The 27,629-nt window shown below is 44.0% G+C and overlaps 1 protein-coding gene across 3 annotated transcripts; it reads right to left on the reverse strand.

Moving 5' to 3' along the window:
* Nucleotides 1-2,029: 2,029 nt before the first annotated feature.
* On the reverse strand, nucleotides 2,030-27,359 carry LOC115475553 (small integral membrane protein 10-like protein 2A). 3 transcript variants are annotated; one of them, XM_030211356.1, is made up of 3 exons: nucleotides 27,303-27,359; nucleotides 17,232-17,723; nucleotides 2,030-4,859 (listed from the first exon to the last, which is right to left on the reverse strand). In XM_030211356.1, exons 2-3 carry the CDS (start codon nucleotides 17,412-17,414, stop codon nucleotides 4,839-4,841), a joined length of 204 nt encoding a protein of 67 aa, XP_030067216.1. In that variant the 5' UTR covers nucleotides 17,415-17,723; nucleotides 27,303-27,359; the 3' UTR covers nucleotides 2,030-4,838. The 3 variants fall into 3 exon arrangements, with proteins under 3 accessions (XP_030067216.1, XP_030067215.1, XP_030067214.1); XM_030211355.1 differs by lacking the exon at nucleotides 27,303-27,359 and adding an exon at nucleotides 27,005-27,296; XM_030211354.1 differs by lacking the exon at nucleotides 27,303-27,359 and adding an exon at nucleotides 26,992-27,296.
* Nucleotides 27,360-27,629: the final 270 nt, after the last annotated feature.

Consider the following 27,629-nt stretch of genomic DNA (forward strand, 5'->3'; position numbering starts at 1 on the left):
AAACATCCTATGTGAAAGTCCGAGCAGTGTAAAAGCTAACCAGGCTGTCTACCATAACTGAGCAGCCCAAGAGACGTTTATGACAATCCTAGGCCACAAATAGTAACCAAAAAAGTGTTAGAAGCAGGGTTTGGTTTTCAGATCAACTGTCTGACACCTTCAGAGGTCTATAAAAGGCTTTATTACAAGTTACGTTAGAAAATGTTCTGATTTTTAACAGATTTTCCAGTTCTTTATCCTTCCCCAAAACATCCAGTTGAGTCATTTAAAATTCACTAGTTTTTAATCAAATCTCAGAACCATTTAACCTCCTGGTTTCATAACCAATAGAAAGTAAGATGCCATGTACAATCATAATGCATGGGCTAGCTGCCCATTGGTTCACTGACAAGTGTCACACAATGACGTGTGTGGTTTGGCTACCCAGGCTTCTGCTGGGGAAGCTGCAGAGGCAATGTTATAATTCCTTGGGTAAAAGGGAACCTCAATCACTGAATAACAGTGACTTAGGCCACATTCAGAATGCATGTAGCAAGCTCTGGGGGCGAATGTGCTACATTTTAAGGGCTAAGCAGTGGGAGAGTCTATGAGAACAGGGGGGGGGGGGGAGCATGATAGGTAGTTATGAAGGCGGGGGCACATAGTGCCACAGATCAAACTGAGGCTGACTCTGATTGAGCCATAAGCTCGAAGGGACAGGGAAAAACTGCTGGGTCAAAAAATAATAAATTAAGAGGTTTCATGCACCATCATTAATTTCATATGATATCCTGCAATTCTCATCTTCATAACTGACCTATGCACCTAAGAGAGGCCAAAAGCAGACCTTGGAGTGGCAGTGGTGTTGTCAGTTTGCTAATCCTGTGCAATGCTAGCCACACTAGAAGAGTGGGCTATTAGTTGTGCCAGCCCTTATTCTCATGTTTATTATTCAAAAATGTGGATTCGTGGTATTATGCACATCATCAGGGCTGATTTCCAAAGGCTCCCCCACATTCTATGTCTATGGGGGGTGGGGTGGGGGGGGAGTTTGGGTAATCCAGCCCTTTGTCTTGAAACTTAGGCACATGCATAAATTTATTTGGCTTTATCCAATGTATTCAAACTTTAAAACTGCTTAAAAAAAAATATTACATTTATCTTAATTCTCATTCTACCACGTAACACCACACCACAGTAAAATTTATTTGGTTACGTTCATAGAGTGCAAATCCCCCTTCTGACTTTTTCTAACCTATATCTGCTTTTTGTTTTCCAGCAGTGAAAACAGAGCTCTGGCTATTAATCCATGAGTAATGATGATGTCAAAACTAAACTGAAGTGTAAAATGGCTAAATTAAAGGCTATAGTATCCAACCACAAAATTATTTTAGCCAATAAGCTTGCTGTAATCGTCATATATCACCATAAAATGCAGTCTTTCTATACCAGAATTACTGCTAGACTCATTTTTTTCAATTCATATAACCATTGAGGAGGAAAAGACTTCAGTAATTAATCAGCACCTTCTTGGTCTATTGACTGCATTATAAGGTTACCGAAGTTTTCCATCACAAGTCAAAACACCTCCACCTCCTATGTTCTTTTTATTCATATTATTTATCACTTAAAATTAAAGCACTTGGGCCCTTTTACCAGTGGCGTACCAAGGGGGGGGGCGGTGGGGGCGGTCCGCCCCAGGTGCACGCCGCTGGGGAAATGCCATGGCGTGCGCCTGTCGCCCTGTCTCCGAGTTCGCATGTGTTCACTGCTCCCTCTGCCCCGGAACAGGTTACTTCCTGTTCCGGGGCAGAGGGAGCAGTGAACACATGCGAACTCGGAGGCGACAGGTGCGCGCCACGGCACCCCCCCTCCCCCAGCGGCGTGCACATCAGCGATCTGCCCCGGGTGTCAGCCACCGTTGGACCGCCACTGCCTTTTACTAAGCTGAAGTAAAAAGTGGCCTGCGCTAGTTTGGACGTGTGAAATTAGCATGCACTAGCCTTTTTTTTTTTTTTTTTTTTACCACTGTGGGTAAAAAGGCCTTTTTTTAACGGGGCGGTAAATGGCCGTGCGCTAATATTAAAAGTAGCACGTGGCTCTTTACTACCTTACAGCCACCTATTTACTTGGCAGTAAGGGCTCACGTGCTACTTGTGCGGTAATCAGTCAACGAGCAGCCGATTACGGTTGGGAATGCCCCCCTGTGGTAGAAAATTATTTCCTACCACAGGACACAGCGCACGCTAGCTTCAGAATTACCACCGGGCTCCTGTGCTAAGCCGGCGGTGGTGTTGATTTAGCATGCGCTACCTACCCGCTAGCCCTACCACGGCTTAGTAAAAACGCCCCTTAGCTTTTCCAGCTCTTTGGGCTTGGCTCGACAGAGCCTCTCCATTTCACAAAAATTGCTTCTTCAGGAGCTGCCGAAATGAGTACCGCAGAGATAACTGCATCAAATTTAACAAAAAGTAGGCAGTAATGCTTTTAAAACAGGTCCTTAAACAACATACTTATGTTTCTAAAAGTAAGAGCAAACCCACAAACTAATATAAATGTCTTTTTGCCGCTAGACTTTATTCATTGGTTTTGCAAGCATCACCGTGCTACCACTTGACCATCTCCAGCGCAATTCAAAAACGGCGCCCGCTAATTTATCTAAGACACCAGTATGAGTGACATCACTTCTGGGAAAATTCCAATTCAGTTATTGCAGAATTTCAAAACAATTCTTGCAAAATAGGGTTTCAATAAAAGACTCCAATCGATATTTATAGTCAAGCCTTTTGGTTATACGGTATCTGAATGGGATTATTTATCTTCTTTTCCCGTTACTATTGTATTAAAATTGATGCAGTTGTTTCGGTGGTACTCATTTTGGCAGCTCCTGAAGAAGCAACGTGTGTGAAATGGAAAAGCTCCGTCGAGCCGAGCTGGAAAAGCTAACTGCTTTAAATTTAGCCTGCATTTTATAGTGCTATTTAAATAAATTAAAGGAATATTGCATTACTGTGGCATTTTGCATATTTTACAGAAACATCTAAAACAATATGGAAATATCCTGATCACCCGGTATAGCTCTTCGAATAAGAATTTATTCCTTCTTAAAATAATGCATATGACATTGAGCACCTGTGAAACTAACCACTAAATAAATACTCTCATCTCTACCTTCAGTAGACCACCTGATAAATAAACCACCCCCTACCGCTTTCTCAGTCAGTGCCATAAACCCCTTTCAGTCTATTCACTCTTCACTTTGTCTTAAATATTGCTTTCTGCTAAGTTTCCTCTATGCTGGTCAGGATAAACAGGCTATGACTTATTCATTAAGCCAATTCATTTACTTTTTCACATACAATAGCTCTTGTATCTAAACATTAAATATTTTCAATCAATAATTTAGATTTCTTTCTTTCCATGGGAATGAAAATTGTAGAACACCATTAGGTTTTAAAATGTCTACTGATCCGAGTTACAATGAGTGCAGAGCAATTAAAGCATCTGTACAATCTACCAATTACATCTCAGTAAGACAAAATAGCAAAGACCAGGCACGGTTAGTTTAAAGTTCAACAGTCAATTTCAACATCAAGGCACAGACACAATTCATCACCTATGTTTATGAAAAAGTCTGTCGTTTGAAGGTATATTATAGATTTAAGCTTTAAAAGAATCTGGATGTCAGTAATACTGTGACATTAAGAGATTCTACTGAATGCTGTACTAATCTCCAGCTGAGCTCAAAAATATATGTATATATAAATATAAAAGCTCTATTAAAAAAATTAGATTGCCTTCCTTCCCCAACGCCACAGTAACTCAAACAGCCTGTTTCACTACACTGAACTTCAAGAAATACAATTTTGTTTTCACCTAGTCAAAGCACCATAACTGAAGGGAACTTGTCTGCATACTAAATATGGCAAAGCAACAGACTGCCATTAAAATCCTGTTTATTGTCATCACAGTGCTTTTCCTTTCACTACTGCATGCCAGAGACTTGCTAGTGCAACTGTCTGTATAGCTAGTAACCACTGTGCTGCATAAAGTTTGCTCATAGCATATTTTACAATGGAAACCATTTTCTTATATTCCACTGAAGATATGACGTTTGGACAGTCTGTAATACACACTTTGTTACAACTCACACATGTGATAGGATATTCACTGAGAGTTGCAGAAAGAATGGTATACCAGTCAGAGAACTGCAATTCATCGAATACAATTCATTCTCGAAACTTTCTTCAATAGTGTTTTTGCTATATGGCAGCTCGGTAAGCCAAAAATTTGGAAAACATGCAAGGTCTTCACTGTAACACCAATTTCTCAAGCCTTTAAAAGATCTCTGAACCCTCACCAGCTGATCAGTCACTACAGCATTGTAATGGACATAAAAAGCCTCTTGACAATGGTTTACTACAGAAGAAAACAGCTCACCGACACTGTCACCCTGACTGGTTAAATATGCACTAAATATTTTAGCTTCAAACACGTAATTACAGCTTTTCTTGCAAATCTGGGGCAATGGAGTTTTCTCCCTTACAGAAAGATTCCTGAGTTTCAGTGCAAAGAAGTTTTTTTGTAAACTGTTACTATAATCACATCCAGCTTTTTTCAGTGAGAAATAGAAATCCTGACGTTGAAAGTTTTTATTTTGTGTTGAAGCATTCTGCCAGTTTGTGTAAGTAACACTTTCATGGAGTCGACTATTCCTCAGACTTTCCCATTCATTTTTCTGTCTCATTAGTTGAGATACTCCAGTGCAAGTTCTTCTATTCATCACACTCATATCTAAATACCAGTTGGGACCATGCTTTTCATCACACGAGCTCTGTACAGTAATTATTAGCCAGACATCAGTGGATTTCAATATGAACCTGAAATTAAAAAATAAACACATGTACATATTTAGAAATTCATGGATATTTCCTCCAATAAACACTATGTACTTGATTTTATTATACAACAGAGTAACAAAATAATCTTACAAGCATATATGAGTATACTGTACACACATTGACATACTGTGGTGCAATCATCCAAGAAAAAGGAGCACAAAATGGAATAATCAGAACTGAATATGGATCAAATGTTTTCCTTTCCAGATCAGGGAGGTAACAAACGTATGCGCAAACAAATGATAAGATAGCTAAAGTAAAATCTCAATGCATACACACATACAAAAGATGGTCTGAGAAAATGTTGCCTTTTTTCTACATGTGGATTGTGTGTACATCCACATCTTTCAGACCTCACACCTTGAGTATTGTGTGCAATTCTGGTCGCCGTATCTCAAAAAAAAAAAAAAAAAAAAAAAAAAAAAGATATTGCGGAATTAGAAAAGGTTAAAAAAAGAGTGACCAAAATGATCAAGGAGATGAACTCCTCCCATATGAAGAAAGGCTAAAGAGGTTAGGGATCTTCAGCTTGGAAAAGAGACGGCTGATGAGGGGATATGATTCGAGGTCTACAAAATCCTGAGTGGTGTGGAACAGGTGGAGGAGAATCGATTTTTCACTCATTCAAAAAGTAAAAAAAGACCAGGGGACACTCATTGAAATTGCATAGAAATACTTGTTAAGCTCTGGAACTCGTTGCCGGAGGATGCGGGAATGGCACTTACCATATCTGGGTTTAAAAAAGGTTTGGACAAGTTTCTGGAGGAAAAGTCCATTCTGTTATTGAGATGGACAAAGGGGAAGCCACTGCTTGCTCAGGGATTGGTAGCATGGAATGATGCTACTAATTGGGTTCCTGCCAGGTACTTGTGACCTGGATTGGCCATTGTTGGAAGCAGGATACTGGGCTAAATGGACCACTGATCTGACCCAGTATGGCTATTCTTATGTTCAGAAATAATGGATGCCTTCCCTCGGAATTAGACACCATAACTGCAGTATAGACACTGAATGGAAGGACCATTTGTCTTGTCTGGTGCTAGAAGCCCAATGCAAACTTGAAATCCTATCCTACACACCTAGGGAGGTTTTTACTAAACCATGCTGAGCAGCTAGCATGATTTCTGCATGCTAAAACCAACCAACATAATAAAAATTCCATGCTAACTGCTTAATGTGGGTAGGGGCAGAACCCGGGTGGGTGTGGGTGGAGATGGGGTGTGGCTGGCCATGCCAGCTACCATACGACTAGCTGTTGCGACTGCTGACGGTGTGGCTGTATTTGATACTATCTTGACAAGTGGCATAAGTGCAGTCACAAACACTATCAGCGATCTGATAGCATGGCCGTGACCCTCAAGGAAGAACCCTTTTATTTTTAACTTTCAACAACATACAATATGCAAGTATCCACTTGTTCAGGAAAACTGGCAAGAAACAATTTCAAGTAGTAAGCCACCTTTCAAGATACACTTAAAGTCATTTTAAAAGGTAAACAATATATTATAACAGAGTCTTAAAAAAACAAGAAAAAAGAAACTAAAAATATTCCTTCTTAGACCACTAAAACTTGGGGGGAGTGGAACAGAAAACCAAAGGAGTACCCTTATTAAGAAAACATATTGGAGTGGAGGAGTGGCCTAGTGGTTAGGGTGATGGACTTTGGTCCTGGGGAACTGAGGAACTGAGTTCGATTCCCACTTCAGGCACAGGCAGCTCCTTGTGACTCTGGGCAAGTCACTTAACCCTCCATTGCCCCATGTAAGCCGCATTGAGCCTGCCATGAGTGGGAAAGCACGGGGTACAAATGTAACAAAAATAAAATAGATACTATTGGAGATTCTACATGGAATGTTGCTACTATTGGAGCTTATACATGGAATGTTGCTAGCAACATTCCATGTAGAAGGCTGCGCAGGCTTCGTTCTGTGAGTCTAACGTCTTGCACGTCCTGACGTCAGACTCACAGAAGCAGAAGCCTGCGCGACCACATTGGTGATCTGCAAGGGTCGACTTCTACATGGAAAGTTGGAATAGCAACATTCCATGTAGAATCTCAAATAGTAGCAACAGTGGAGGAGTGGCCTAGTGGTTAGGGTGGTGGACTTTGGTCCTGGGGAACTGAGGAACTGAGTTTGATTCCCACTTCAGGCACAGGCAGCTCCTTGTGACTCTGGGCAAGTCACTTAACCCTCCATTGCCCCATGTAAGCCACATTGAGCTTGCCATGAGTGGGAAAGCACGGGGTACAAATGTAACAAAAAAATATATATATTAAGGTAAATGCCTAATAGACTAATACACCCTGTAAATTCTTATTGTCCAGCTTGAATTTGAATCTTCCATCCTGGAGCTTGTTTCACATCCAGCAAGGACCACAGCTGTTTCGGATTAACAAAGAAAAAAAAATAAAGACGACATATCTAAGTCCCACCATATTTGACTGAACACTTGAATGGACAGGATAGCAAAAAGGCTGCCCCAATATCTTTAGTCTCTTGTCTCATGGCAAGAAATGCTTTTCTTCTCTCTTGCGTTGATTTTGTAACATCTGGATAAACCAGACCTTTTAAACATGAAACAGAGTCTTGGCATTCCAAAAATAAAGTCTCATTACGTGATTAAGATCTTGCTCAAATACGAAATAGATTACCAAGATGGCTCTTTCTGTAACATCTGATATTGATTCCTCTAACATAGCTGACAAATTGTTCAAATTCAAACCTTCTTTAGCTTGTACAACCTTTGAGCCAATGTTCCTTGGCTCCTTAGCAGCAATAGGAATGAAATAAATTTTATTCCAAGAAGGTATAGTTTCAGAGGTAAAATGCAGAACTTCAATCAAATATTTCCTAAACAAATTACAAGGGAGCATGCCAGCAGGTTTAGGGAAATTCAGAAGGTGGAGATGTAATCTTCGATTATAGTTTTACAACTGTTCTATTTTCCTATGCTAAAACAATCTGTCCTTTGCTACTGTTGATTTAAAATCCTGTAATACATTAATTTCTTCCTTTAAATGTTGAAATTGATTGGCCCAGACCACATTAACAGTATTAATAGTAGATGCCAACTCTTGAATTTTAGACGCTAAAGTTTTTAACTCAGCAGCAGATTCAGCCATGGTGGTGTTCAAAGAGTGAAGACCTCTCCAGATGTGTTTCAGGGTCACCCCCGTGGAAGGCATCGATATTCCACCGGCCTCTTCAAAGGAATTCACGGCAAGCTTCTTCTCCAAATTGGCTCCCTCCTTAGTGGGGCTCAGTAGCATGACTTCCACTTCCTGAGCCACCACAGGGGCTCTACAGGCACAGCCGCTGGACAGGGAGGAGGGTTGGCATCTGGAGCGGAGAGAGAAACCGCCAACCCTAGAGCGGAAAACGCGCCTACATCGTCCGTTTCAGCAGGGCCTCCAGGCATACTAACAGGGATACCGACGACATATTCTGTACCCCGGACCTGACCTTTCCCTCTTCGTATGGGGCATTGGCGAAATACTGCCAATAGAAGAAGCAAAACACAGATTATTTGCAGCTCAGCTAGAGAACAGCTTCATGCTGCCGAAAGTCATGTTCCCATCTTGCCACGCCCCCAGGGAAGCACCGCTCTGATCCCCAAAAGGCAACCCCCCTCACCAATAGACACCTCCCCCCATCAAACCCTGAACCACCTCAGGGATCTCCTTGTTAGTCTAGTGGAACAGTATGGGAGGGGTTCACCTCTGCTCTTGTTCCAGAGCTGCCAGGGTTCACAATGGCACTTATGACTCTAGCGGTAGTCTAATATGTACTCTTATATGGCAGGATGACCCAAGTGGTAGTATCATGAGACTACTGCAAAGGGTCATAGGGGCCATTTTAAACCCCAGCAGCTCCAGGGCAGAAGTGGAAGGCGGAAACGCTCCTGCTCTGGCCCACTAGACTACCAGGCAGACCTCCAGATGAGTACCGGGGGGATAGGTGGAGTGTCAGGGTTCGGTGAGGGAGCACAGTTTGAATTGCTGTGACAGCTTAGGATTTTTGGCTTCCAATGCAGGCCCATACAGTACGTGTCTGCCCTGTTTGATAAATGCCGAGCAGATGCTTGCCAAAAGATGCCCAAAAGATATTTTAAAAATTTTATGAAATGAACACACATCTCTGATACAAATGCATATGCCTATATGAAGAACTACAAAAACAAACTGGAGAGTTAGAAGTTTGGAAAGATTTTAACAGTTGCGGGGAGTAAAGGAGATGGAATTTACTTAAAGAGATTAGACTAAGGAAAGGGTGGCATAACTCCCCACTTGATATTGCTTCTATTTTTTTAGATTTATACAAAAGGAGTTGTATCCAGTGCCAGAGGCTACTGATATTATTATCTCATTAACAGTTACCTAGATAACATGCCTATCAAAGATACTGAAGAGGTGTTTGATTTTAGAACTACCAAAAAAATATAGATGAGATGGCCTTCTGCTATGTAAACACAACCTGGATGTCAATATATTTTCAATAAAAAATAAAAAAAGGAGGCAGATGCCACTATCATGAACAGTCTTTTCCAAAGAATTTGAGAGACAAACATTCTCTTTCCATGTATCGTACAAGTTACATTAACTCTTATACACAGAAGACAGGCCAGAGGATATTTGTTCCTCATACAGACTAGTATTACTGCTAGATGAGGCCCTTAAGATTATTGCTAAAATCTTCATAGAAGGTTTTTCGTCCACTTGTTCATAGATGGGGTTTTTTTTTCCCCAGACTACAACCCTGTAGATCCTGTACAGTGATAGGAATTATTAAAGCTGCTGGCACTCTCCCTGAGAATTTAGTTATTTTAGCTCTTGACACAGGAAAAGAAATTGATATGACAGCATGGCTTTTTAAAAATTTACATTTGTCTTTTAGAACAAATCAAATTGGTTGCAAGCAATATAATCCCCCATCAATTTGCTCCACCAACATTCTCCATAACCATACTACGTATATCTCATTCTTTCATATTTTCTATCAGCCCCTCCCCCTCTCCACCAGCCCTTCATTACTGTGTCCTGTGCCTGTCCCAAATGTTAAGATTTTGGTTGTTGTCATCCCTACCAGCAGACTGTTCTAGGCATCACTCTTCCTCACATTTCCCTCTACACTTTTCCCCCTCTGTCACATTATATCATAGCCCCTTAACTGAAGCCCACCAAATATCAAAGTTTCCATCATGTCCCTCCATTCCTTCTATCTTTCAGCAGCTGCATTAAGCCTTTGTGTCAGGGACACTGCACCATTTAGCAGCCCCTTTCTGAAACATCACCTTCCTCTCAATGTCCTACAAAGCTATGGTCTCAGGAATTGAACAGTGTGCTCACGGTGGGGTCTTACACAAGTGGCCAAAAAAAAAAAAAAAAGGTAAAAATTACTGCATAAGTAGAGTACTGAAAGTAGTGAAAAAGGACAAAGAATACTGTTAGTTTTCTCAGTTAAACTGATATGCCACCCTGAGGTTATTTGAGATAATTACTCCTAGATCTCTTTCCTGTTTGAAAATTTACACTGCCTCAAATTGTGAAAAAGAGACAGCATATTAATAATATATGAATATAACAAAGGTCAACGGAAGCTGCTGGAATATGGAAGGATCGATCCAGACAAATGGGTTGTGACCATCGGCCAGCAGGTGGAGATAGAGAACTCTAATGAGTTGTGCTCATAAGCTAATGCACTTGGCAACCAAGCTAGTATTCGATAACAAAGCAGCGAAAGAGTGACTTCCAGAGAAAAACCTCCAGCCTCTAGATAGAAAAAGAAGGTAAAATTATGTATCATACCTGATAATTTTCTTTCCATTAATCATAGCTGATCAATCCATAGACTGGTGGGTTGTGTCCATCTACCAGCAGGTGGAGATAGAGAGCAATCCTTTTGCCTCCCTATATGTGGTCATGTGCTGCCGGAAACTCCTCAGTATGTCGATATCCAAGCTCCATCCGCAGAACTCAGCACTTAGAGAATTACACGCATGAAGGGACACTCTGCCCAGCTCACCACCGCCGAAATGGGGGAGGGGAATTAACCCAGCTCATCCCCACACAAGTGGGGGAGGGGAATCCGTCCAGCTCATCCCCGCGGAGCGGGGGAGGGACACCACACCCACCGATGCGGGGGGATCTGGCTTATCCTGCAACTGCAACCGCGGGAGGAGCTGACTGACCCTAACACCGCCGAAGCGGGAGGGGTACAAAACTGCCCTACTGCCGCACGAAGCGGGAGGGAGTGCCGGCAGAATTTAAGTCTCAATCCAGCCCCGTAAAACGGAGGGGAGAGGAATGCAGCAGCTCACTGTAACACAAATTTGTCTCAACTCTTGAAGAATTCATTGAAAAACTTGAACACGAAGTCCTCCTGAACAGGAACTGAAGACTAAACTTGAACCTGAAATGCAACCAGAATATAAACAGTACAGATATCTGGGAGGGGCTATGGATTGATCAGCTATGATTAATGGAAAGAAAATTATCAGGTATGATACATAATTTTACCTTCCATATCATCATGCTGATCAATCCATAGACTGGTGGGATGTACCGAAGCAGTACTCACCCAGGGCGGGACATAGAAATCCCTGACCGCAACACTGAAGCTCCAAACCGGGCCTCCGCCCGAGCAGCCACAGTCAAGCGGTAATGCCTGGAGAAGGTATGGGCCGAAGCCCAAGTTGCCGCCTTGCAAATCTCTTCCAAGGAGACGGACCCGGCCTCTGCCATCGAGGCCGCCTGAGCTCTAGTGGAGTGAGCCTTCAGCTGGATAGGCGGCACCTTCCCCGCGGCCACATAAGCCGCTGCAATGGCTTCCTTGACCCATCTTGCCACTGTAGGCTTAGCAGCCTGCAGACCCTTACGAGGACCTGCAAACAGGACAAACAGATGATCCGATTTCCGGAAATCATTGGTCACTTCCAAGTATCTGATGATGACACTTCTCACATCCAGAAATTTGAGAGCAGAGTATTCCTCTGGGTAGTCCTCCCTACGAAAGGAAGGGAGACAGAGCTGCTGATTCACATGGAAGCGAGAAACAATCTTGGGCAGGAAGGAAGGCACTGTGCGAATAGTCACTCCTGCCTCAGTGAACTGCAGAAAAGGCTCTCTACATGAGAGCGCCTGGAGCTCGGAAACTCTTCTGGCTGAAGTGATAGCCACCAAAAAGACTGCTTTCAACGTCAGGTCTTTCAAAGATGCCCTCGACAAGGGTTCAAAAGGCGGCTTCTGCAATGCTCTTAGCACCAGGTTGAGATTCCACGCAGGCACCACTGAGTGCAGAGGAGGGCGCAGGTGATTAACTCCCTTGAGAAAGCGCACCACATCTGGCTGCGAAGCCAGGGAAACACCCTTCAGGCGGCCCCTGAAGCAAGCCAGAGCCGCTACCTGGACTTTAAGGGAACTGAGCGACAGGCCTTTCTCCAGACCTTCTTGCAGGAATGCCAACACTGAAGAAATTGGAGCAGTGAAGGGAGAAAGTGAGCCTGCTTCACACCACGCTGCAAAGATACGCCAAACCCTGGCGTAAGCAGTAGAAGTAGAGCGCTTCCTCGCTCTCAGCATAGTGGCGATGACCTTGTCTGAGAAGCCCTTCTTTCTCAGACCCTGCCGCTCAATAGCCAGGCCATAAGACCAAAGGGGGAGGGATCCTCCATCACCACGGGACCCTGATGTAACAGGCCCTGCTCCACTGGCAGCCGCAGAGGATCATCGACTGAGAGCCTGATCAAGTCCGCATACCAGGGACGTCTGGGCCAGTCCGGACCCACCAGGATTATCCGGCCCGGATGCTTTGCCACCCGGTCTAGCACCCTGCCCAACATGGGCCAGGGCGGGAACACATAGAGAAGCTCTTGTGTCGGCCACTGTTGGAGAAGAGCATATACTCCCAGGGATCGAGGGTCCCGTCCTCTGCTGAAAAAGCGCGGCACTTGGCAATTGGCCGATGACGCCATCAGATCTAGGCTCGGCTGGCCCCAGCGCTTCGTGATGTCCAAGAACGCCTGAGCAGATAGCTGCCACTCTCCGGGATCCAAGGTATGGCGACTGAGAAAGTCCGCCTTGACATTCATGACTCCGGCAATGTGGGCCGCTGACAGCTGTTCCAGGTTCGCTTCCGCCCACTGGCATAGATTCATGGCCTCCTTGGCTAGAGGGGCGCTCTTGGTACCTCCCTGGCGGTTGACATAGGCCACAGCCGTGGCATTGTCCGACAGGACCCGTACTGGCTTCAACGCCAGTACCGGTATGAACTCCAAAAGCGCCAACCGAATGGCCCTGAGTTCCAGGAGGTTGATAGACCACTTTGCCTCTGCAGGAGACCAGAACCCCTGCGCTGTCCTTCCCAAGCAGTGGGCTCCCCAGCCCGACAAAGAGGCGTCCGTCGTGACAACAATCCACTCCGGGGTCACCAGAGGCATTCCTGCAGACAACTTGTCTGTCTGCATCCACCAGCTCAGCGCCTTGCGCACTGCTGGGTCCAAGGGAAGGCGCACAGCATAATCCTCCGACATTGGAGTCCAGCGCTGCAGCAGAGAGTGTTGTAGTGGTCTCATATGAGCCCTGGCCCAGGGCACTACTTCCATCGTGGCCGTCATAGAGCCCAACAGCTGCACATAGTCCCAAGCCCAAAGAGGAGAGGCTACTAGGAACTGGTCCACCTGAGCCTGAAGCTTGACAATCCGATTGTCTAGCAGGAACACTCTGCCCACTTGGGTGTCGAATCGAACTCCCAGATACTCCAGGGACTGAGTCGGGCGCAGCTGGCTCTTCTCCCAGTTGATGATCCACCCCAGGGAGCTCAAAAGAGCAACCACCCGGTCCACAGCTTTGCCGCACTCTGCATGAGGGGGCTCGGATCAACCAGTCGTCCAGATAAGGATGGACTTGTACTCCTTCCTTTCGCAGGAAGGCCGCGATGACCACCATTACTTTGGAGAAGGTCCGCGGAGCAGTAGCCAACCCGAAAGGGAGGGCTCTGAACTGGAAGTGTCGGCCCAGGACTGCAAAACGCAGAAAGCGTTGATGAGGAGGCCAGATGGGAATATGCAGGTACGCTTCCTTGATGTCCAAGGAAGCCAAGAACTCTCCTGCCTTCACTGCCGCTATAACAGAGCGGAGAGTCTCCATGCGAAAGTGCCGCACTTTCAAGGCCCAATTGACCCCTTTGAGGTCGAGGATAGGCCGGACAGAACCTCCTTTCTTTGGTACCACAAAGTAAATGGAGTAACGTCCCTTGCCAGTCTGATTTTCTGGCACCGGAACGACCGCACCCAGGCGGATCAGGTTGTCCAAGGTCTGCTGCACTGCCACAGCTTTGACCGGAGACTTGCAGGGAGAGAGTACAAACCCATCTCTTAAGGGTCGGCAGAACTCTAACTTGTAGCCGTCTCTGATGACTTCCAGCACCCAAGCGTCTGAAGTTACTTTGGTCCACTCGCCCAGAAACGAGGACAGGCATCCTCCAATCTGCACTGGGCCATGGACCAGGACCCCGTCATTGGGTATGAGACCCTGGGGGAGGACCGGAGGGCGTACCTCCGGGACGGCGGTCTCTGCGAAAGGAATGCTGCTTGGGGGAGAAGTTCCTTTTGAAGGAAGAGGGGGCAGAGGAGCTCGACTTGCCCGGGCGGTACCGACGGGCTTCTTGAAACTGTCCTCTGGAGATACCAGGGCGAGCACTGGCCCGAGCCCTGACCTCTGGTAACCTCTTGCCCTTAGACGTGCCGAGATCGGTCACGATTTTGTCCAGCTCGACCCCAAAGAGCAGCTTGCCTTTAAAAGGCAACTTAGCCAGGCGGGACTTAGAGGCGTGGTCCGCAGACCAATGTTTCAGCCAAAGCCAGCGCCGCGCAGAGACTGTCTGAGCCATGCCTTTAGCCGAGGCTCTCAAGACATCATACAGTAAGTCTGCCAAATAAGCCAAACCCGATTCCAGGGCCGGCCAGTCAGCCCTCAAGGAAGGATCCGAGGGGGAAGCCCGCTGCACCATTGTCAGGCACGCTCTGGCCACATAGGAGCCGCAAACTGAGGCCTGCAAACTTAAGGCAGCCGCCTCGAAGGACGACCTTAAAGCCGCTTCCAATCTTCTGTCTTGGGCGTCCTTTAGGGCCGTGCCACCTTCCACCGGCAACGCCGTCTTCTTAGTCACCGCAGTGATTAAAGAATCCACGGTAGGCCAAAGAAAGGCCTCACGTTCACTTTCAGGCAAAGGATAGAGGCGGGACATAGCCCTAGCCACTTTGAGGCTCGCTTCCGGGACATCCCATTGAGCCGAAATTAAGGTGTGCATGGCATCATGCACGTGGAAGGTTCTAGGCGGGCGCTTCGTCCCCAGCATAATGGCAGAGCCAACAGGGGCTGAGGGAGAGACGTCCTCTGGCGAGGAAATCTTCAAAATGCTCATGGCCTGCAGTAACAGGTTGGGCAAATCCTCTGAGCGAAAGATCCGCGCTGCAGAGGGGTCATCCGCTCCATCCGAGCGGGAATCCGTCTCCTCCAAGGAATCCCCAAAGGACCGTTGGGAGAACTCAGATACGCTGCCCTCATCTACATCAGAGGAAACAGCGTCCTCTAAGGCCTGGGAATCCACCCGAGGGCGTTTACTTCCGGGGGCCTCAACCCCGTTATCGGACAAGGGAGAAGGGGCAGCGTTTTGCATAAGGAAAGCCTGATGCAGCAGCAAAATAAACTCGGGGGAGAAACCCCCCAGACTGTGGATTTCAGCAGCCTGGGCCACAGCCCTAGACGCACCCTCAACCGGCGCTTGCAAGAGCGGGGGAGCCACATGCTGCGCATCCAAGATGGCGTCTGGCGCGACACTCCACGAAGGAGCCGCGCGGGAAGAACGGCGCTTAACTTTAGCCGCTTTTTTGCCGTCGCCCAAATCAAGGGCGGCCATGGCATGAACGTCTCCCAGCTCAAGGGCGGCCCAAGAAGAAGCTGTCCGAGCAGAGTGGCCGGCCAAGATGGCGGAGGCGAGCAGCGGGGGATGGGCGTTTATGGCAGGAAAAACCGCCGCGCCGGAGGAAGACCCGGGACACTGACCGGCCTCCAAACTGACACCCAACAAGGGCGAATCAGACTTTAAAACCCCCGCATCCCCGCTAGAAGCGCACACGCGGTCCGGGGAGCGATTCTTCGCGCCCTCGCCCTCCGACGCCATAGGCCACGTGGAGATCAATCGGGGAACTCCCTGCCCGCTATAAAAAGGTAAAAATTACCTGCTTCTCGCTCCGAGCTGTAACGACCTGGTGTCCCAGTGAGTAGCTGCAATAAACGTTTAAATAAACGTCGAAATAAACGCCCTTAAGGACGTCCAAATTTTTTTTTTTTAATGGAGCCAGCGGGAGGGGGGAGAAAAGGAGGGACCTGGCGCCACCAGGTTTGCACTTGCTCAAGAAGAGCCCTCAACCCCAGGCACTCAACAAAACCTAAAAATTAGGCTTGGAGGCCTAGCCAGAGCTGCTGCTGTGTGTGACCACCACCTGCTGAGATAGAGAACATACTGGGGAGTTTCCGGCAGCACATGACCACATATAGGGAGGCAAAAGGATTGCTCTCTATCTCCACCTGCTGGTAGATGGACACAACCCACCAGTCTATGGATTGATCAGCATGATGATATGGAACTACAAAATAAAGAGCAAAACTTGTGCCTTAGAAATAATGGAACCAGAACAATAGAGAATCCTGGCTTGGCTGCTAAGCTCAGGAGCTTATGAGGCACAACTCGCTGAGTTCTCCATCTCCACCTGCTAGCGGATGGTCACAACCCACTTGTCTGGACTGATCCTTGGGATGTAATGGAAGCAGTATTTGTTTTGCATATCCTGAAATTTGTTGTCTATTTTGCTGCTACCTGTTTGGAAGTTAGAACATTATTTACCACAGTTTTATTCATAACATCTCAAAATTACCAATAAGCAAATGTTTTCAGTTCTATGATAATGAAAGCAAAACTAGGACTATACAGCCATGTCACCATATATTTACATTATAATACTACCATGCTTTTTTCCACTCATGCACATATTTAATCATTGGGTGCAGTTTATAGAACAAAAACAAAGTCACACAATCCTTTTCCTTCTTCCTCCTCGCTTTCATTTCCCTGCCCACTTATTTGCTTGAAGATTGTATTTTTATTCCCTTCCTCCTTTCTCTTTTCCTTCTACCCTCTTAATTCTCATTGTAATTAATCCATTAGTTCATTGTAAGCCACTGAGGCTGCAAAACTGCGGTATAAGGTGGGGGTATAAATGACCTAAATAAATAAATAAATATGCCAACACACTGTAAAAATGTATGTAACACAATAAAACGAACTAATTTACCTGAAGCCTCACATTCAAGATCATTGATGCAATGACGTAGAGGTAAGGAAAATTGATCCGCAATTTCCAGGCTAAATCAAAGAAGATGAGTAGAGTTCTGCTCAGCCCTTTTGAAAATATTCCATACGATCTGACAGCAGCAGATTCTGAGAACCTGCCAAGCAGCTCTGACAGGGCCGCCATACACGCTGCTTTACTGCAAAGCGTCAGGCTGAGCTGGTGCCTCTGCCTTCCTGAGTGGCTCACAGCTGTCCCTGCCAGTTACCCGACTTATTTCTTGATAGCTTTTACACATGTCTCCAGCAGGACAGTAGCTTGAGGAAACAGTCACAAGTTGCTGTGTGCATTTGTCCAATATCTACTGCATCTCAAGACCTCATTCAAGAAGACCAGCTGCTGTGTAATCCTGCAGAAATGGTGTCGTGTTTTGGTAGCACTTCATCTACTAGAGTTCACAGCTGTCCGCCCTTTCCGCCAGCATGCCAAAGAGAGCTGTTATAAAACAAAAGAAAAAATTTTCATGCAACTATAAATTAACAGCAACATTGAAGGGAAAGGGGGAGGGGAGAGAGAGAGAGACTGTGTCATGGAGGGGACAAGAGGACAATTTGAATGGAGTGAAATCCAAACATCCCACTGTTTGAGAAAAAAAAATGTTAAAATAAAACTAAGTGGGATAATATAACAAAACCACTAGATTTCAAAGAATGGGCTTTACAGATTAACCACAGAGCACAACTGACCCAAATCAACAGATATGGCCATGCTTCTCTACCACTAGTTGGCAGAATACATAGCAACCAGTAGCAGATTACATGGTTCCATCACTAGCTGTCACTTACATATAAACCATTAGTAAAAATTATACAGTTCAGTCACTAGGTTTCACAGCAGAATTTACAACAAATGAAATATACATCTGAATCACTAAGAGCCAGCCCAGCAAAAAAAAAAAAAAAAGTGATTTGGCAGCAGTAGAAAAAGGGTGTGTAGTGGGGAAAGCATAAGGAGCATGATCCATGAATTATTGCCAATAACTATGTTTAATATATGTGGCAATATTGTATTGGCCCCACATAAGGTGCAAGCCTCAATTTACTGGAGGTTTTAAAGTTTACAATTCCCCCTCTAAAAAAGGTATATTATTTGCATACTAAACCTTCAGGGGTTACAGGATGATGAAAATAATGATTTGGAAGATTTACTTTCAGATGTTACTACTACAGCCACTTTGTTGGTATCATTTGTGTTCAAGTTAAGACTTAAACGCAGTCCTGAGATTATACTTTAAGAATGCACAATTATTGTTTTGTGGTTCAACACTGTGGGTTTACCCTGACATTACTAGATCTACTCAGAATAGGCAGAAGGAGTTCTTACTTATAAGAGAAGAAACTAGATCTTGGGGGGGCTTTGTTTCGGTTAGCATTTCCGTGTAAATGTATGGTGCGTTATTCAGGTGTAAAGTATGTTTTCTTTGCACCTGAACATTTGAGATCTTTTTTGGACTTGAAAAAAAAAAAAAAAAAAAAACTTATCCAGAAATGGAGGTTCATCACAGACGGCCAATTGTAATAGAAGTTGTGGGATATTAGACTGGACCTTTGCTTATTTTCTTTTTTTGTTCTCATTTCTTCGAAGACCTCCTTATCTATTTGACCACTCTCCCTGTGTTTTCAGGTTAAGATTATCAATAGCTTTGCCTTTTTTTCCCTTATTTTCTTTCCTTTATGGTATTGCCCTGTGTTACTTTCAACAAGTGTACATGCTTGTTAATTATGTTGCAAACTAATAAACAAAACAAACCAAACCAAAAAAGAAGTGTTACCATTAATTTACTCACCACAGAGGACAGACTATACTTCTCAGTCTCTATGGAGAGGGACCACAACTGCCCTTCTCCAGTCCTCTAGGACAACTACTAACTCTAAAGAAGCATTGAAAAGATCAGACAGTGGAGTTGCCCTAAATGTCTTCAATACCCTTGGATGCATCCCATCTGGCCTCATTGCTTTGTCTAGCTAGCTCCTCATGAACACAGTCTTCTGAAAATCGGTCAGATCTACCACACTTTCATTTCTATTTGAGTTGTTTTCTGCAGTCCTACTCCCAGCCCATCACATCTGTGAACACAAAAAAATACCGTGAAGCAATTCTGCTCTATCTTTATCAGCTCCTATATATTCCTCCCCTTCACCCTTGGGCCTCAAAAAGCCACTTTTGCACATCCTCCAATCTAAAAAAAAAAAAAAAGTATGCCCCCCCCTCCCCATTTTTAATGTTTTTGAATTTTTTTATTCCATTTGCAGATCTGCTTTCCGCAAATACCAGCTTTCTTTGTTTTTCCAGAAATTATTGCTTGTCTTCTTCTTTCTGCAATCTTTTATAGTTTTAAGGCAACTAATCTCTTATTTTCATACCTTTAGGAATGGAAAACAAAAATGAGGATGTTATATAATGCCTTTGTATCACTCCATGGTGCAACCGCACCTTGAATATTGTGTTCAATTCTGGTCGCCCCATCTCAAAAAAGATATAGTGGAATTAGAAAAGGTGCAGAGAAAGGCGACGAAAATGACAAAGGGGATGGGACGACTTCCCTATGAGGAAAGGCTAAAGCGGCTAGGGCTCTTCAGCTTGGAGAAAAGGTGGCTGAGGGGAGATAGAGGTCTATAAAATAATGAGTGGAGTTGAACGGGTAGATGTGAAGCATCTGTTTACGCTTTCCAATAATACTAGGAATAGGGGGCATGCAACGAAGCTACAATGTAGTACGAATCAGAGAAAATATTTCTTCACTTAATGTTTTTTTGTTGTTGTTTTTTTGTTACATTTGTACCCCGCACTTTCCCACTCATGGCAGGCTCAATGCGGCTTACATGGGGCAATGGAGGGTTAAGTGACTTGCCCAGAGTCACAAGGAGCTGCCTGTGCCTGAAGTGGGAATCGAACTCAGTTCCTCAGAACCAAAGTCCACCACCCTAACCACTAGGCCACTCCTCCACATGTAATTAAACTCTGGAATTCATTGCCAGAGAATGTGGTAATACCAGTTAGCTTAGCAGAGTTTAAAAAAAGTTTTGATGGCTTCCTAAAGGAAAAGTCCATAGACATGGGGAAAATCCACTATTTCTAGGATAAGCAGTATAAAATGTTTTGTACTTTTTTGGGATCTTGCCAGGTATTTGTGACCTGGATTGGCCACTGTTGGAAACAGGATGCTGGGCTTGATGGACCTTTGGTCTTTCCCAGTATGGCAATACTTATGTACTTTTGAGACCAAAGCAAACCTTCTTTTCCTCTTATTTTTATTTACTTCCTAACAAACAGGTTTGTTACCCTTAAAATAGCTCCTTTCAGCTTAGTCCACTGCTTTTCTACTTCCCCCAGATGTTCCCATTCAATTAACAACTCCTTAAGGTTTTGACCATTTGGGCAAAGTCAGCTCTTTTGAAGTCTAGAACCTTTATGTATGTTTTAATATTGAATCACACCATCTGGTGATCATTGGATGACAAATGATCACCCACTATAACATCAGAAACACTATCCACAAATTGTAAGCATTAGGTCTTGTACGGTCCCATCCCAGGTGAGTTCCATTACCAACTGCTGGAATGGTTCTCCCTGTAGAGAATCCAGGATCTCCCTACTTCTGGATATTTCTGCAACAGAGATGTCCCAATTAATATCTGGAATATTGAAATCACCTATTAGTAGTACTTACTTAGTAAGTCTGATAAATATATCTGGTTAAAACTATATGGATCTTACTTTGACGCAGTCCAACTTGGATATCTAACTGTAGCTGGTCAGCACCGATACAGTTTGCCACACCACAATAACACCTTCAAATCTCTCTCTTTTTTCTGGCTAAATTTTGTGCAGCTGAGTTGCCTGGATAAAATGGGGGAAATATTCAAATCTTGAGTTTTGTCTAGGTAACTAAAGATTTTCCAGACAGATCCTTTCAATAGCTGGGAAGGGTAACTTGATAGGAAACAATGTAGTGATAGGACAGATTGTTTTCTGATCTTCCTCACAGGATTCCTTTTATTACCAGATTATAAGGAAATATCTTTTTTTTTTTTTTATATTTGTTTATTGGTTTTTCAAAAATAAACAACCTCTACTGATACAAGCTTCTGGTAAACTTATTACATCAACTACCTACAAACAATGCAGATCGTACAGCTCATATGCTCATTTCTTTTCCCCTTCAATTCTTCCCCCCTCCCTCCCCTCCCCCCTCCCCTCGGGTGTACATCATCCTGCCTCATTACACTCCATAAGGAAATATCTTTAACCAGTTAATCATCTTCTTCCCCCAACACATTTGCTACCTTTTACCTAAATACAACTGATATGAGATACATTTTATGCAGACATCACACAGTCCAATCTGCCAATAACAGTAATTATCTTACTATTTGCCTAGTTCTCTGTCATTGTTCCTAATATACAGTGGTGGAAATAAGTATTTGATCCCTTGCTGATTTTGTAAGTTTGCCCACTGACAAAGACATGAGCAGCCCATAATTGAAGGGTAGGTTATTGGTAACAGTGAGAGATAGCACATCACAAATTAAATCCAGAAAATCACATTGTGGAAAGTATATGAATTTATTTGCATTCTGCAGAGGGAAATAAGTATTTGATCCCCCACCAACCAGTAAGAGATCTGGCCCCTACAGACCAGGTAGATGCTCCAAATCAACTCGTTACCTGCATGACAGACAGCTGTCGGCAATGGTCACCTGTATGAAAGACACCTGTCCACAGACTCAGTGAATCAGTCAGACTCTAACCTCTACAAAATGGCCAAGAGCAAGGAGCTGTCTAAGGATGTCAGGGACAAGATCATACACCTGCACAAGGCTGGAATGGGCTACAAAACCATCAGTAAGACGCTGGGCGAGGAGACAACTGTTGGTGCCATAGTAAGAAAATGGAAGAAGTACAAAATGACTGTCAATCGACAAAGATCTGGGGCTCCACGCAAAATCTCACCTCGTGGGGTATCCTTGATCATGAGGAAGGTTAGAAATCAGCCTACAACTACAAGGGGGGAACTTGTCAATGATCTCAAGGCAGCTGGGACCACTGTCACCACGAAAACCATTGGTAACACATTACGACATAATGGATTGCAATCCTGCAGTGCCCGCAAGGTCCCCCTGCTCCGGAAGGCACATGTGACGGCCCGTCTGAAGTTTGCCAGTGAACACCTGGATGATGCCGAGAGTGATTGGGAGAAGGTGCTGTGGTCAGATGAGACAAAAATTGAGCTCTTTGGCATGAACTCAACTCGCCGTGTTTGGAGGAAGAGAAATGCTGCCTATGACCCAAAGAACACCGTCCCCACTGTCAAGCATGGAGGTGGAAATGTTATGTTTGGGGGGTGTTTCTCTGCTAAGGGCACAGGACTACTTCACCGCATCAATGGGAGAATGGATGGGGCCATGTACCGTACAATTCTGAGTGACAACCTCCTTCCCTCCGCCAGGGCCTTAAAATGGGTCGTGGCTGGGTCTTCCAGCACGACAATGACCCAAAACATACAGCCAAGGCAACAAAGGAGTGGCTCAGGAAGAAGCACATTAGGGTCATGGAGTGGCCTAGCCAGTCACCAGACCTTAATCCCATTGAAAACTTATGGAGGGAGCTGAAGCTGCGAGTTGCCAAGCGACAGCCCAGAACTCTTAATGATTTAGAGATGATCTGCAAAGAGGAGTGGACCAAAATTCCTCCTGACATGTGTGCAAACCTCATCATCAACTACAGAAGACGTCTGACCGCTGTGCTTGCCAACAAGGGTTTTGCCACCAAGTATTAGGTCTTGTTTGCCAGAGGGATTAAATACTTATTTCCCTCTGCAGAATGCAAATAAATTCATATACTTTCCACAATGTGATTTTCCGGATTTAATTTGTGATGTGCTATCTCTCACTGTTACCAATAACCTACCCTTCAATTATGGGCTGCTCATGTCTTTGTCAGTGGGCAAACTTACAAAATCAGCAAGGGATCAAATACTTATTTCCACCACTGTATATCACCACCACTAGGACCTTCCCAACCCAACCCAATAACCTGTCATTCCTGTCCATGAATGTGCCATACCTGAACCTTACAAAACAAGTTCTTAGGACAGTCTACTTGGTCTTGAGAAAACTCTATTTGTGTGCCTCACAACGAAATTCCTGATCAGCAGAACCTGTCTTACTAGCTCCATGTTCATTTACTTCCCTATCCATCCAGTGTACCAAGGGCAAGAGTATATTCCAACTCATTTGCTATTTTTTGTGGAATTGCAGCCAGCTAGCAAGTTCTATACATTATTAGATAGCTTGTAATATATTGCATCGATCTATATTTTCTCCACTCTTACTATTTCTACCAGTACTAGCATAAACCAAAAACAATTGTACAATAAAAACAAAGTGATACCCTTCTACTGAACTAATTTCATGCATTACTTAGCTACTATTCTGAGCCTGAAACTGCCTTCTTTTGCTTCCCAATGGGAAGACAAGAAGTGTATTAAGCTTATTCATAGAGGCAGGTGGCAGGCACCTTATACACTAAGTTTACAGAAGCATGAGTTTTCGAGGAAGGTAGTTCACTAAATAGAAAATATTGCAGAAAAGGACCATTTTGGTCCAGCCAGTCTGCCCATTTGTACCTGTCTGCTGTTCTGACCCAGGTCTTACTAATTTTGTGTACTTAAATCAGCCTTCCTGAAAATCAACTCTGGTGGTGATACAAATATTTTAACATGAATGGGCCATTAGGGTAAAAAAAACTGCCGTGACTGCTGTCATCATCATACTATGAATGGCTTATGGTTTAGTGAATTGATATACCACTTTTAAAGGTCAAGGTTGTTTACAATACAAGGCTTCTTTTTGACTTGATCTGTACCCCAAGAAATTTACATGAAGTTTATGCGACGTCCACGTTTTGCTAATTTTTTTTGTGTACTTCCAAAACTATAACGTTGACTGTGCAATTTTGCTTTTTCTTCTCACAGTTTCATTAATATAGTAAAGTGCAGTATGTCTGTTTAACTTAGTGTCTTGGCACACAGTGAAAACTCCAATAACAAACTAGAAGTACATAAGAATAGCCATACTGGGTCAAACCAATGGTCCATCTAGCCCAGTATCCTGTTTCCAACAGTAGCCAATCCAGGTTACATACCAAAAAGGGAACAAAAGCTTCTGTGATGTAAAGGAAAAAAAGGAGAAAAAAAGAAACCGGAGGAATCAGATATCCATCAGTAGCTAGGCTATTAGGTCTCTTTCAAAACCTTGAGCCTACTGCATAACATCAATCACTTGCCTACCGGAACCAAAACCTCCACTCTACTTTACTAAGAAAACCATAATCAAAATAAAAGTGTGTGTTACACACCAACGTAAAAAAAGGAAGATAACTTCAAAACATTAAATGTCACATAAGCTTCTAAGAAAATAAATTATAATAATGAATATTGGCGACTACTTATCCTATGTCTGCAGGTTCAGCGCTGATTGAAGACTTCTACTACCCTAGACCTAATAGCCTAGCTACTAATATATATCTGATGCCTCTAGATCCTTTTTTTCTTTTACATCACAGTAGCTTTTATTCCCTTTTGGCATGTGATCATTTTTGAGGAGCAAAATAGAGTGTTTATTATTTTTGCTGTCCCCCCCCTTTCTCCTGAAGAATCCCAAATAGTAGCAACATTCAATGATACCAATCCCAAGGCAACCAGTAGCTTCCCCATATCTGTCTCAATAGTATTTCACAGACAACACTGCCAGATAAACTCATCTCAGAGATTTACATTGTTGCTGTTTCAGAGATAAAAAGTTTTAAGGCATTCAGCCAGGGATTCAGTGACACGGTAGAACAGTGTTAAACAACGCTGAAACGTTGGTTACACCTTGACACAGCTATATTGGCGAAACTCTGGCCGTAGTAGGTGTGATTAATTGAAAGCAGAGTTGCACATATGCCTGAAAGCTGTTTGGGGGCTTTTTTTCCTTATATTTAGTCACTGTCAAGTTGTTGGTTTTTTTTTTTTTTACATCCACAACAGTTTGAACACTACTGGAATTTTAACAATTATTTCTTGAGGGGTTTTATGCCAATGAACTGAATTGACCCTAGTAAGTGGTACCACTGATAAATCTTATAAACAGAATAGGGTTCAGAGGCTTTTTCCCCTTGAGTTTAAAATTGCATTCCAGTAGTTTGTTTTGATACATTCTTAAAGTACAGCAGGCTTGATATTGAAAGAGTATTTATTCATTTATTTGAAATCTTCTGCTCAGTGTGCAGCGGCGGCCAAAAAGGCAAACAGGATGCTTGGAATTACTTGGAAAGGGATGGTGAATAAGACCAAAAATACTATAATGCCTCTATCGCTCCATGGTGTGACCTCACCTTGAATATTGCATTAAGTTTGGTCATTGTATCTCAAAAAAGATATAGTGGAATTAGAAAAGGTTCAAAGAAGAGTGGCCAAAATGATAAAGGAGATGGAACGCCTCTCGTATAAGGAAAGACTAAAGAGGTTAGGGCTCTTCAGCTTGGAATAGAAATGGCTGAGGGGAGATATGACTGAGGTCTACAAAATCTTGAGTGGTGTAGAACGAGTAGAAGTAAATCAATTTTTTACTCATTCCAAAAGTACAAAGACTAAAGAACACTCAAGACAGTTACATGGAAATAATTTTAAAACAAATAGAAAATATTTTTTCACTCAATGAATAGTTAAGCTCTGGAATTCTTTGACGGAGGATGTGATAACAGTGGTTGGCATATCTGGGTTTAAAAAAGGTGTGGCCAAGTTCCTGGAGGAAAAGTCCATAGATTGCTATTGAGACAGACATTGAGACTTTGTATTCAAATTACTATGTAAGCCGCATTGAGCATGCATTGTGTGGGAAAGCGCGGGGTACAAATGTAATAAATAATAGAGAAGCAACTGCTTGCCCCAGGATTGGTATCATGGAATTTTGCTACTAATTGGGTTTCTGCAAGGTACTTGTGACCTGGCTTTGGCCACTGTTTGGAAACAGGATACTGGGCTAGCCAGACCATTGGTCTGACCCCGTATGGCTACTCATATAGTCTTATATTGTTATTCAGCCACGAGTGCCAACTCACACCTTTTTCAGTAGTAGCTCAAGGTGAGTTACATTCAGGTACTCTGGATATTTCTCTGTCCCAGGAGGGCTCACAATCTAAGTTTGTACCTGAGGCAATGGAGGATTAAGTGACTTGCCCAAGATCACAAGGAGCAGCAGTGGGATTTGAACCAGCCATCCCTGGATTGCAAGGCCAGTGCTCTAACCACTAGGCCACTGTATGTTGCTGGTGTGTCTTATTTTTCTTCTCAACATTTCATTCAACAGTTAATGTTATTTTTTGAAGCACCTAAGTGTTTCTGCTAATCTTGGGCTTCATATACATTTCTGGTGGAACTGATAAGTTAAAAAGTGAACCGCAGCCAGTATTATCATAACTGCAATTGTTGCTAATCGTGGTCTTTTTTTTTTCTTATGGTCTTCTTCATGTTAAACTATTTATGTCACCCACCACAAAGATACCAAGTCACACGCATTAGGGTGTTCTCACACGACGAGAACTCCTCCTCACACGCATTCGGGCACTGGAGGACCGGACTCTCTCTCCCCCCCTCCTCCCCTCGATCCGGCACCTCCCCCTCAAACACCCACCAAACACAACGCCATCAAATTCATACCAGAGGCGCCTACCAGCGAGCCCGCAGCTTTCCTTCTCCGCCGGTTCCCGTCCCCTATGACACACAATTTCTTCCTCTGAGGCGTCCCACTTTGCCGGAAACAGGAAGTTACGTCAGTGGAGGGCGGGACACCGCCACACCGGAAAAGGAAAGGTGTGAACTGGCCAGTCGCGACTCGTCGTGGGCGAAAACACAAGTTGGAAGTCGAGAGGTGCACTGAAGCAGGGTTTACGAGATTCCCGCGAGGATGGAAGTAGTTCTTTTGGGGCTTCCGTAGGAGCGTACGAGCCTCTTGGCGACCACCTACTTACCTACCCAGGGTCGTCCAAGTACCGCTTCCTCCATCCTTCAATGTTTCAGCGCAGCCGCACTTAGTTTCTACCCGGGTTCATGCTGCCAAAGAGACGGCATGAGCCTATTTGGGCTGAAGCTAGTGGGCGGAGCTTGTCGCCATATTGAGGGACCCATTCTAGATAACAATAGCAAATTTAGGAGGTTTATAATTGTTTTATCAAAACTCCTTGGTTTTGCATTCTTTTCTGTTAGGAGGGGATCGGGGAGGGATATGTGAAGGGGGGAGGGTTATATTCAAAATGTTTTTGTCAGTACCCCCGAGCTTGCTTTGTAAGGGGGTCTTT

This window comes from Microcaecilia unicolor, chromosome 8, assembly GCF_901765095.1.
Source record: "Microcaecilia unicolor chromosome 8, aMicUni1.1, whole genome shotgun sequence".
NCBI classification, from domain to species: Eukaryota; Metazoa; Chordata; class Amphibia; order Gymnophiona; family Siphonopidae; genus Microcaecilia; species Microcaecilia unicolor.